This window comes from Agelaius tricolor, unplaced genomic scaffold, assembly GCF_023055355.1.
Source record: "Agelaius tricolor isolate 1412-34295 unplaced genomic scaffold, bAgeTri1.0.p SCAF_75, whole genome shotgun sequence".
Classification (NCBI taxonomy): domain Eukaryota; kingdom Metazoa; phylum Chordata; class Aves; order Passeriformes; family Icteridae; genus Agelaius; species Agelaius tricolor.
In genome coordinates this window covers 784,529-796,322 of record NW_027269335.1, presented here as the reverse complement: position 1 = coordinate 796,322, position 11,794 = coordinate 784,529, and the positions used below count along the sequence as shown (strand labels likewise).

Sequence of the window (11,794 nt, the reverse complement as noted above, 5' to 3'; positions counted from 1 at the left end):
CAGTCATTATCACCAGGCCAAAACTTTCCTAGATGTGCCAGCAAACTGAGGGGCTGCTCCTCAACCTGAGAGCCCCCAGCCTGCCACCTTCCTCCAGTTTCCAGCTTGGGAAATACCCAGGTGAAGAAGCACAAGAAATTCACCAACAAAGAAGGATGTAAAGAGGTAACAAGGACAGAAGCCTGAGGTGCATTTCTCAGTAAACACCAGACCCAACTAAAACAATTTGCTAATAAGGAATTGCACCTGACTGCAAGGATTTGACAACCCACCAGATGCAATCGTCACCAAGAGAGTACCAAGTTACACAAAGTTACACGAAGTGGCTCTGAGTAGTACATGAAATCAAATCAACAAATGCAATGCACACTTTAGAGGTGAGAAGATACAGGAGTGCTGTCTACAAATGGAGAGGGAGAGGAAAATTCAGGAGCATTCATCCAACCACCCAACATGGGAAGTCAATTCCCATCTGCAACACAAGATTCAAGCCTCCTGAACACCAAAATCCATCACAGCACAAATTAAAAACAAAGTGGGACCCACCTGAGGCAGCTCCTTGTGAGCACAGTTTACTCCTCCTATTGGAATGATGTTGGGCATCAAGGGTCTTGGATAGTCGAGCACAAATTCCAACCTCAGGAGCCAAACAGAGCCCTTCCGTAAGAGATCCTGCACAGTCACCTCCCGCTGCAGGAACTCGGAAGCCAGTTTTGTGAATGGGTCAAAGGCAAAATTAGAGAGGAAAAGGTTTTGGGTGTCAAAGAGCAGATTCTTCACCCGCTGGAAAAAGGTCATGCGGTCTGTCAGTTCTGAAAAGGACCTGGGCACATAGGAAGGAGGATTGGGACACTGAGTGGCCTCAAAATCTAAGCCACACGGGATTCCTCGTAAGAAATAGACAGAAGGAAGTGAAAGATGCTCAGCCAGGATCACCCCACAAGGTATTACAGGATCTGTAAAGATGGCATCAAACTTGCTCTCCTCAAGGTACCACATGAGCTCTTTGTTTTGCAGGAGATGTTCACAACTGCTGACTGCCAAATTACCGAGTTTTTTCATATGTTGGTACAATTTAAGAAATCTTTCCAGAAAAGATCCTTCTTCTAATGAAGTGTGTAGAAACGCCTTGAAATGTTCCTCCATCTCTTCCTGTGTGATGGGGCCTGAGTGCCTTTTCATCACAAAGTTCTTTGATGGTTTGATGTGCATAGAGACTTCAGGTGCCACCACCACCACCTCATGTCCCTTCTGTTGGAGTATGTCCAGCACCTCCCTCATGCTGAGCCAGTGGCTCCCATCCACTGGCACCACCAGGAGCTTCCCAGCAGCAGCCAGACCCAGCAGGGACAGGAGCAGAAGCACAAGTGGTGGAGAAGCCCTGAGCCCTGGGGCCATTCCTGCAGGCATCAGCTGAGGGCCTCCAGGGAAGGAAACCCGCGGCAGCACAGGAGCTCCGGCGCTCGCTCCGCGCTTCTCAGCAATCTCTGCCCAGCCCAACTTTCTATCCTTGCTTTATCTGCTCTGTGGTAAATGTGTAATCACAGGTGTGGTAAAAGGCTGCATAACCAGCAGCAGAGTTCAGCCAGCTGATAGATGTGGGGGATGCAACAAATAAGCCTCATGTTTTTATTAATCTTGGCAGCTCTGTCACGTTTGAGCGCCACCAGCCAAGCCGACACAGCCTCTTCAGACTCCTCAAATTTGCTGCTAGAATGGAAACAGCCATCATCACCAGGCCAAAATTTTCCTAAAACTGCCAGCAAACTGAGGGGCCGCTTCTCAACCTGAGAGCCCCCAGCCTGCCACCTTCCTCCAGATTCCAGCTTGGGAAATACACAGGTGAAGAAGCACAAAAAACTCACCAGAAAAGAATGATGTAGTAAGGGAACTGGGACAGAAGCCTGAAGTGCATTTATCAGTAAACACCAGACCAACTAAAACAATTTATGAATTAGGGATTGCACCTGACTGCAAGGATTTGACAGCCCCACAGACATGTTTGTCACTCACTAAGAGAGTACTAAGTTACACAAAGTCACCCAATGCACACAACATAGCTCTGAATATGTGAAATGAAAGCAGCAGATGCAAAGTACACTTTAGAGGGTGAGAAGGCACACGACTGCTGCCTACAAATGGAAAGGGAGAGAAAAATTCAGAAGCATTTATCCGACCACCCAACATGGGAAGTCAATTCCCATCTGCAACACAAGATTCAAGCCTCCTGAACACCAAAATCCATCACAGCACAAATTAAAAACAAAGTGGGACCCACCTGAGGCAGCTCCTTGTGAGCACAGTTTGCTCCTCCTATTGGAATGATGTTGGGCATCAAGGGTCTTGGATAGTCAAGCACAAATTCCAACCTCAGGAGCCAAACAGAGCCCTTCCGTAAGAGATCCGGCATAGTCACCTCCCGCTGCAGAAACTCTGAAGCCAGTTTTGTGAAGGGGTCATAGACAAAATTACAGAGGAAAAGGTTTTGGGTGTCAAAGAGCAGATTCTTCACCCGCTGGAAAAAGGTCATGTGGTCTGTAAGGTCTGAGAATGACCTGGGCACATAGGAAGGAGGATTGGGACACTGAGTGGCTTCAAAATCTAACCCACACGGGATTCCTCGTAAGAAATAGATAGAAGGAAGGGAAAGATGCTCAGCCAGGATCACCCCACAAGGTATTACAGGGTCTGTAAGGATGGCATCAAACTTGCTCTCCTCAAGATACCTGATGAGCTCTTTGTTTTGCAGAAGATGTGTACAGCTGGAGAAACAAAAATCAGTGAATCTTTTCGTAGCTTCTACTACTTTAAAAAATCTTTCAAAAAAAGATCCTTCTTCAAATGTAATATTAAAATATGCCTTGAATGCATTGTCCATCTCTTCCTGTGAGTAGGGGACCGGGTACATTTTCATCACAAAGTTCTCTGATGGTTTGACGTGCAAGGAGACTTCAGGTGCCACCACCACCACCTCATGTCCCTTCTGCTGGAGCCTGTCCAGCCCCTCCCGCATGCTGAACCAGGGGCTCCCATCCACCGATACCACCAGGAGCTTCCCAGCAGCAGCCAGACCCAGCAGGGACAGGAGCAGAAGCACAACTGGAGGAGAAGCCCTGAGCCCCACGGCCATTCCTGCAGGGATCAGCTGAGGGCCTCCAGGGAAGAAAACACCGGCAGCACAGGAGCTCCAGCGCTCGCTCCGTGCTTCTCAGCAATCTCTGCCTCAGCCCAACTTTCTATCCTTGCTTTATCTGCTCTGTGGTAAATGTGTAATCACAGGTGTGATAAAGGCTGCATAACCAGCAGCAAAGTTCAGCCAGCTGATTAAATATGGGGATGCAACCGATAAGCCTCGTGTTTCTATTAAAAAATCTGTTCAGCTCTTTCACCTTTGAGCGCCACGTGCCAAGCCAGCAGAGCCCCATCAGACTCCTCAAATTTGCTGCTAGACTGCAAACATCCATCACCATGGCCAAAATTTTCCTAGATCTGCCAGCAAACTGAGGGGCTGCTCCTCAACCTGAGAGCCCCCAGCCTGCCACCTTCCTCCAGATTCCAGCTTGGGAAATAGCCAATTGAGGAAGCACAAAAAATTCACTGGCAAAGAAAGACGTAGAGAGGCAACTAGGACAGAAACCTGAGGTGCATTTCTCAGTAAACACCAGACCCAACTAAAACAATTTGCTAATAAGGAATTGCACCTGACTGCAAGGATTTGACAGCCCCACAGATGGGTTTGTAAGTCACTAAGAGAGTACCAAGTTACACAACAGTACCAATAATTAGAGATTGTAGGGACACTTAAAACTGGACATGACAGAGGAAAGAAAATCCTGTCCTCACTGGACATGCTTTGACAGGAGGTTCTCAGCGAGACCTCAGATGTCCTCTCGGAGACAATGTTTGATGTGCCTCTGACAATAGAGAACACTGAAAATCCTTCATTAAAGGAATGAAAGGAGACAGAAATGCAGATGAAATCGGCCAGATTGGACCAGATGATAAATGTACATGTCCTCAATTTAAAGTGAGTCTTCCTTCACATCAACAGCCTTGAGGGAAGAGGCTCTGAGGAACCCACTCCAATCCAAAGCTGTCTTGGAGCAGAGACACAGAGCCAATGGGGATTCTGCCAGAGATAATTCCATATACATCACTTTCTCCACTTTTCTACTCCTATAATCATTCCCAGATACCAGAACCAGCACCTCCCTGCAAAGCACGAGCAGTTTGAAATCCTCCTTTCTAATGAAAGCTGTGTTTCAGCTTCCCAGAGATTTCCAAAGCCTGCAAGGACAAGAAGAGAAAACAGAGCGTGACCCACCTGACTTAGCTTCTTGTAAGCGCAATTTACTCCACTAATCAAAACCATGTTGGGCATCAAGGGTTTTGGGAAGTGCAAGACAAAGTCCAGCTTCATGAGCCAAATGGAAGCCTGGCGCAGGAGATCCGGCACCGTCACCTCCCGCTGCAGGAACTCCGAAGCCAGTTCTGCATAAGGTTGGAAGACAACGTCGCAGAGGAAGAAATTGGGGATGTCATAGAGCATGTTCTTCAACCGCTGGAGAAAGGTCATGCGGTCTGTAAGGTCTGTAAATACTCTGGGGACATAGGAAGGGGGATTGGGGCACTGCGTGGCTTGATATTCCAAACCACATGGAATTTGCTGCAGGAAATACACAGAAGGCAGGGAAAGATACTCGGCCAGTATTGCCCCACAAGGGAGGATAGGGTCTGTGAGGACGGCATCAAACTTGCTCTCCTCAAGGTACCTGATGAGCTCCTTGTTGTGGATTAAGTGTGTGCAAGTGGCCAGGAACAGAGCAGAGGTCTTCTTTGCCTGTTGGTACTGTCTAATGACTCTTTCCAGAAAAGGTCCTCCTTTAAATAAATCCATTATTGACCCTTTGAAAACTTTGTCCAGCTCTTCCTGTGTGAAGGGGACCGGGTACATTTTCATCACAAAGTTCTCTGATGGTTTGATGTGCAAGGAGACTTCGGGTGCCACCACGACCACCTCGTGTCCCTTCTGCTGGAGCATGTCCAGCAATTCCCGCATGCTGAGCCAGTGGCTCCCATCCACTGGCACCACCAGGAGCTTCCCAGCAGCAGCCAGGCCCAGCAGGGACAGGAGCAGAAGCACAACTGGAGGAGAAGCCCTGAGCCCCATGGCCATTTTTGCAGGGATCACGTGAAGGCCTCCAGGGAAGGAAACCCGCGGCAGCACAGGAGCTCCGGCGCTCGCTCCGCGCTTCTCAGCAATCTCTGCCCCAGCCCAACTTTCTATCCTTGCTTTATCTGCTCTGTGGTAAATGTGTAATCACAGGTGTGATAAAAGGCTGCATAACCAGCAGCAGAGTTCAGCCAGCTGATAGATGTGGGGGATGCAACAGATAAGCCTTGTGTTTTATAACAAAACCTTTGGCACTTTTGTCACGTTTGAGCGCCACCAGCCAAGCTATTGTAGACCCTTGACACATCTGAAATTTGCTGTTACGTCACACCCAGCCACCATCATCATGGCAAAATTTTCCTAGATCTGCCAGCAAACTGAGGGGCTGCTTCTCAACCTGAGAGCTCCCAGCCTGCCACCTTCCTCCAGATTCCAGCTTGGGAAATACCCAGGTGAAGAAGCACAAGAAATTCACCAACAAAGAAGGATGTAAAGATGTAACAAGGACAGAAGCCTGAGGTGCATTTCTCAGTAAACACCAGACCCAACTAGAACAATTTGCTATTAAGGGATTGCACCTGACTGCAAGGATTTGACAACCCACCAGATGCAATCGTCACTAAGAGAGTACCAAGTTACACAAAGTTACACGAAGTGGCTCTGAGTAGTACATGAAATCAAATCAACAAATGCAACGCACACTTTAGAGGTGAGAAGATACAGGAGTGCTGTCTACAAATGGAGAGGGAGAGGAAAATTCAGGAGCATTAATCCAACCACTCAACATGGGAAGTCAATTCCCATCTGCAACACAAGATTCAAGCCTCCTGAACACCAAAATCCATCACAGCACAAATTAAAAACAAAGTGGGACCCACCTGAGGCAGCTCCTTGTGAGCACAGTTTACTCCTCCTATTGGAATGATGTTGGGCATCAAGGGTCTTGGATAGTCGAGCACAAATTCCAACCTCAGGAGCCAAACAGAGCCCTTCCGTAAGAGATCCAGCACAGTCACCTCCCGCTGCAGGAACTCGGAAGCCAGTTTTGTGAATGGGTCATAGGCAAAATTACAGAGGAAAAGGTTTTGGGTGTCAAAGAGCAGATTCTTCACCCGCTGAAGAAAAGTCATGCGGTCTGTCAGTTCTGAAAAGGACCTGGGCACATAGGAAGGAGGATTGGGACACTGAGTGGCCTCAAAATCTAAGCCACACGGGATTCCTCGTAAGAAATAGACAGAAGGAAGGGAAAGATGTTCAGCCAAGATCACCCCACAAGGTACTACAGGGTCTGTAAGGACGGCATCAAACTTGCTCTCCTCAAGGTACCTGATGAGCTCCTTGTTTTGCAAGAGCTGCTCACAACTGCTGACTGATAAATTACCGAGTTTTTTCATATGTTGGTACAATTTAAGAAATCTTTCCAGAAAAGATCCTTCTTCTAATGAAGCGTGTAGAAACACCTTGAAATCGTTCTCCATCTCTTCCTGTGTGTAGGGGACTGAGTACATTTTCATCACAAAGTTGTTTGATGGTTTGATGTGCAAAGTCACTTCTGGTGCCACTACAACCACCTCGTGTCCCCTCTGCCTCAGGATGTCCAGCACCTCCCGCATGCTGAGCCAGTGGCTCCCATCCACTGGCACCACCAGGAGCTTCCCAGCAGCAGCCAGACCCAGCAGGGACAGGAGCAGAAGCACAAGTGGTGGAGAAGCCCTGAGCCCTGGGGCCATTCCTGCAGGCATCAGCTGAGGGCCTCCAGGGAAGGAAATCCCCAAGAGCACTGGAGCTACGGTGCTGGCTCCGCGCTTTCAAATGATCTGTGGCACAGCCCAACTGTGGATCCTTATTTTATGTGCTGGGCAGTGAATGTGTATTCCCTGATATGATAAAAGGCTGCAGAACAAGCATAGAACTCTTGCCAAGTCCATAGAATGACCAGATAACTCCCATCTATCTCTATCAGAGTAACAGTAAAGAGCGCCCCAGGAAGGAAGCAGGTGTGGCTCTGGGACTGCACGTCGGTCCTTTCCCTCTGGCTGCACCTTCTGCATGTTCAGATACATCACGTGTAGGAGATGTGTCACATGCACATCACCACTCAGACCTGCAGAGGCTTCTCCTTTCCCCAAAGCACGGTCTTTCCCCTCTCCCTCTCTCTTGCAAAGCTCATCTCCAGGATCCCAGACCCCACAGCAGCTGTGGAACAGCCCTTTAAGATGGTTTCTAGACTGAGGAGACAGAGAAGTTGGAAGGATGCTGGCAGGTTTTTGCAGGATATGTTATCTACATCAAGCAGCACTTCCAGTGCCCCAGACCTGCCTCAAGGAATTGCAGGGGTTGGCTTTGTGAGCTAGGAGGTTTGAACAGAGATTTATGAGCACTTTTGAGTGTATCTTTCCACAGAACAATTCAGGGCCTAATTCTGGCATTGTTTAGTCACTGACAAAGCACCCATGATGTCCAGCAGTGGTGGAGTTGTGTGAATGCTCACACGGCCAATCCCACTGTGCACAGGGATGTCTGTCAGATGTCAGAGCCACCTCTGCACTTGGGGATGGGTGGAATTGCCACTGCAGCTTTGGGATCCCACCCTACACCACACAAATCCTGTGGAATATGAATGAAGAGAAATCCAGGGCACCTAAATCATTCACCCAAGTCACCAGGCTCTCCCCTGGAGCAGCAGAGGAGGCTCTCCAGGGGGAACACTGCCCAGGGCTCTTGCCAACATCCCAGGGAACCCAAGCACATGGCATAGTTGACTGGCTGGTATCATGGGCAAGACTGCAGTTAATCCCTCAGTGCCTGTCAAGGCCAGCTGGATGTGTCAAATCAGACCTGCTCCAGACATCAGAGCTGGGCTTTGGAGCCAGAAAAATGTTTTTAAGTTTCTCTGGAAGATCCGATTGGAACTGCTCATTATACAAATTCAAAACTTTGTTCTACTATTCACAAATTCTCAGAATCCCTTTGGCTGGCAGAATCAACGTCCTATCACAGATCCTTAGTACAGGGTCACCAGAAGATCCTGGTGTTTACCTACAACTGAGCACCAATTAAAAGCCAAAAGAAACAGCTGCCTACACAGGATGTGGAAAGTCAGCAAGAAATGAGAGAAAAACAGTTCCTTTACTGAGGATTTACCTCACTCACCAGAAATGGGAACTTGATTTCTATCACAACACAGAATTTCACCCTCCTGAACACAGAAGTCCATCACAGCACGGATTAAGACCCACCTGAGGCAGCTCCTTGTGAGCACAGTTTACTCCTCCTATTGGAATGATGTTGGGCATCAAAGGCCTTGGGTAGTCAAGCACAAATTCTAACCTCAGGAGCCAAACAGAGCCCTTCCGTAAGAGATCCAGCACAGTCACCTCCCGCTGCAGGAACTCGGAAGCCAGTTTTGAGTAGGGTTCAAAGGCAAAATCACAGAGAAAAACACTTGGGATGTCAAAGAGCAGATTCTTCACCCGCTGAAGAAAAGTCATGCGGTCTGTAAGGTCTGTAAGTATCCTGGGCACATAGGAAGGAGGCTTGGGACACTGAGTGGCTTCAAAATCTAAGCCACACGGGATTCCTCGTAAGAAATAGACAGAAGGAAGTGAAAGATGCTCAGCCAGGATCACCCCACAGGGCACAAAAGGGTCTGTAAGGACAGCATCAAACTTGCTCTCCTCAAGGTACCTGATGAGCTCCTTGTTTTGCAAGAGCTGTTCACAGCTGGAGAACTCCAAGTCAGTGATTCTTTTCATACCTCTGTACACTTTAAAAAATCTTTCAAAAAAAGATCCATCTTCAAATGAAACCTGAAAAAACGCCTTGAAATCTTCCTCCATCTCTTCCTGTGTGTAGGAGACCGGGTACATTTTCATCACAAAGTTCTTTGATGGTTTGATGTGCAAAGTCACTTCAGGTGCCACCACAACCACCTTGTGTCCCCTCTGCCTCAGGATGTCCAGCACCTCCCGCATGCTGAGCCAGTGGCTCCCATCCACTGGCACCACCAGGAGCTTCCCAGCAGCAGCCAGACCCAGCAGGGACAGGAGCAGAAGCACAACTGGTGGAGAAGCCCTGAGCCCTGGGGCCATTCCTGCAGGCATCAGCTGAGTGCTTCCAGGGAAGGAAACCCACAGCAACACTGGTGCTTGCTCTGTACTTTGAAATTATCTGTGGCACAGCCCAACTGTGGATCTTTATTTTGTGTGCTGTGTGGTAAATGTGTAATTTCCAGTGTGATAAAAGGCTGCAGAACAAGCATGGGATTCCTGCCAAGTCCATAGAATCACAGATAACTCCCATCTATCTATCAGAGGAACAGTAAAGGGTGCCCTAAGAAGGCAGAGGGAGCTGCACTTTGCTTCCTTCCTTCTGGCTGGAAATTCTGAGATGTGTTACATGCATGACATGCATGTTACTATTCCAACTAGCAGTGAGTCTCCTTCCCTCCAGGCCAGGACTCTCCCTTCTCCCTCTCTCTTGGAAAACTCATCTCTAGGAGACCCAAACCCTACAGCAGCTGTGGAACAGCTCTTTGAGATGGTTTCCAGCCTGAGAAGACTGAAGAGATGGAAGGATGATGCCAGGTTTCTGAGCAGACATTTACAAACACTCTTTGAGAGCGACTTTCCACAGAACATTTCAGAGCCTAATTCTGGCCTTGGTTTGATCCCTGACAAAGCACCCATGGTGTCCAGCAGTGGTGGAGTTGTGTGAATGCTCAGGTGGCCAATCCCATTGTACCTGGGGATGTCTGTAAATTGTCACAGCTACCTCTGTACTTCAAGCTGGGTGGAATTGCCACATGTTGGGCTTTGTGATCCCGCCCTGCACCACATAACTCCTATGGAATATGAATGAAGAGAAAGCCAGGGCACCAAAAGTACTTTCCCAACTCTCCTGGTTCTCCCCCAGAGAAGAAGAGTAAACTGTTCAGGAGGAACACTCACAGGGCTCTTGCCAGCACCCTGGGGAACCTAAGCACACAGCACATTGGAGCAGTTGGTATCATGCACAAGTCTGCACCCAAACCCTCACTGCCAGTCAAGCTGTACTGGATGTGTCAAATCAGACCTGCTCCAGGCATCAGGGCTGGGATTTGGAGCCAGGAAAGAGTTTTTATCAGTCTCTAGGACATCCCACTGGAGCCGGTCATTAAAGGAACCCTACACTTTGTCTTACTGTCCACGAATTCTAAAAATCTCTTTGCTGGTGGCATCAACAGCCCATCACAGACCTTCACCAGAAGACCATGGTGATTGCCTTCAATTGAGAAGCATTTCAAAGCCAAAAGGAACAGCTACCTACACAGGATGTGGAAAATCAGAAGTGAGAGAAAAACAGTTCCTTTCATGAGGATTCAGCTCACTCACCAGAAACAGAAACTCGATTCCTATTGCAACACAGAATTCCACCCTCCTGAACATAGAAATCAATCAAGGAATGGATTAAAACCAGTGTGACCCACCTGAGGCAGCTCCTTGTGAGCACAGTTTACTCCTCCTATTGGAATGATGTTGGGCATCAAGGGTCTTGGATAGTCGAGCACAAAATCCAACCTCAGGAGCCAAACAGAGCCCTTTCGTAAGAGATCCTGCACCGTCACCTCCCGCTGCAGGAACTCGGAAGCCAGTTTTGAGTAGGGTTCAAAGGCAAAATCACAGAGAAAAACACTTGGGATGTCAAAGAGCAGATTCTTCACCCGCTGAAGAAAAGTCATGCGGTCTGTAAGGTCTGTAAATATCCTGGGCACATAGGAAGGGGGCTTGGGACACTGAGTGGCTTCAAAATCTAAGCCACACGGGATTCCTCGTAAGAAATAGACAGAAGGCAGGGAAAGGTGCTCAGCCAGGATCACCCCACAGGGCACAAAAGGGTCTGTAAGGACAGCATCAAACTTGCTCTCCTCAAGGTACCTGATGAGCTCTTTGTTTTGCAAGAGCTGTTCACAGCTGGAGACCCCAAAGTTAGTGATTCTTTTTATACCTTCAAGAACATTAAAAAATCTTTCAAAGAAAGTTCCTTCTTCAAATGAGACATGAAAAAATGCCTTGAAATCTTTCTCCAAGTCCTCCTTTGAGTAGGGGACTGAGAACATTTTCATCACAAAGTTCTTGGATGGTTTGATGTGCATGGAGACTTCAGGTGCCACTACAACCACCTTGTGTCCCCTCTGCCTCAGGATGTCCAGCACCTCCCGCATGCTGAGCCAGTGGCTCCCATCCACTGGCACCACCAGGAGCTTCCCAGCAGCAGCCAGGCCCAGCAGGGACAGGAGCAGAAGCACAACTGGTGGAGAAGCCCTGAGCCCTGGGGCCATTCCTGCAGGGATCAGCTGAGGGCCTCCAGGGAAGGAAACCCCCAAGAGCACTGGAGCTACGGTGCTGGCTCCGCACTTTCAAATCATCTGTGGCACAGCCCAACTGTGGATCCTTATTTTATGTGCTGGGCAGTGAATGTGTATTCCCTGATATGATAAAAGGCTGCAGAACAAGCATAGAACTCTTGCCAAGTCCATAGAATGACCAGATAACTCCCATCTATCTCTATCAGAGGAACAGTAAAGAGTGCCCCAGGAAGGAGGCAGGTGTGGCTCTGGGACTGCACTTTGGTCCTTTCCCT

The 11,794-nt window shown here is 48.5% G+C and overlaps 6 protein-coding genes across 6 annotated transcripts; all 6 read right to left on the bottom strand.

The window, feature by feature from the left end:
* Positions 1-486: 486 nt before the first annotated feature.
* On the bottom strand, positions 487-1,410 carry LOC139585376 (UDP-glucuronosyltransferase 1A1-like). The gene has a single exon (XM_071418093.1). The coding sequence runs from the start codon at positions 1,408-1,410 to the stop codon at positions 487-489; it is 924 nt and encodes a 307-aa protein (XP_071274194.1).
* A 692-nt stretch (positions 1,411-2,102) lies between these two features.
* LOC139585375 (UDP-glucuronosyltransferase 1A1-like) lies at positions 2,103-3,130 on the bottom strand. Its single transcript, XM_071418092.1, has 2 exons — positions 2,279-3,130; positions 2,103-2,132 (listed from the first exon to the last, which is right to left on the bottom strand). Exons 1-2 carry the CDS (start codon positions 3,128-3,130, stop codon positions 2,103-2,105), a joined length of 882 nt encoding a protein of 293 aa, XP_071274193.1.
* A 1,115-nt stretch (positions 3,131-4,245) lies between these two features.
* On the bottom strand, positions 4,246-5,182 carry LOC139585374 (UDP-glucuronosyltransferase 1A1-like). Its single transcript, XM_071418091.1, has 2 exons — positions 4,325-5,182; positions 4,246-4,287 (listed from the first exon to the last, which is right to left on the bottom strand). Exons 1-2 carry the CDS (start codon positions 5,174-5,176, stop codon positions 4,246-4,248), a joined length of 894 nt encoding a protein of 297 aa, XP_071274192.1. The 5' UTR covers positions 5,177-5,182.
* An 809-nt stretch (positions 5,183-5,991) lies between these two features.
* LOC139585373 (UDP-glucuronosyltransferase 1A1-like) lies at positions 5,992-6,903 on the bottom strand. Its single transcript, XM_071418090.1, has one exon. It carries the CDS (start codon positions 6,901-6,903, stop codon positions 5,992-5,994), a length of 912 nt encoding a protein of 303 aa, XP_071274191.1.
* A 1,461-nt stretch (positions 6,904-8,364) lies between these two features.
* Positions 8,365-9,264, bottom strand: LOC139585372 (UDP-glucuronosyltransferase 1A1-like). Its single transcript, XM_071418089.1, has one exon. It carries the CDS (start codon positions 9,262-9,264, stop codon positions 8,365-8,367), a length of 900 nt encoding a protein of 299 aa, XP_071274190.1.
* A 1,173-nt stretch (positions 9,265-10,437) lies between these two features.
* On the bottom strand, positions 10,438-11,492 carry LOC139585371 (UDP-glucuronosyltransferase 1A1-like). Its single transcript, XM_071418088.1, has 2 exons — positions 10,641-11,492; positions 10,438-10,476 (listed from the first exon to the last, which is right to left on the bottom strand). The coding sequence occupies exons 1-2, from the start codon at positions 11,490-11,492 to the stop codon at positions 10,438-10,440; spliced, it is 891 nt and encodes a 296-aa protein (XP_071274189.1).
* Between the last annotated feature and the right edge of the window lie 302 nt (positions 11,493-11,794).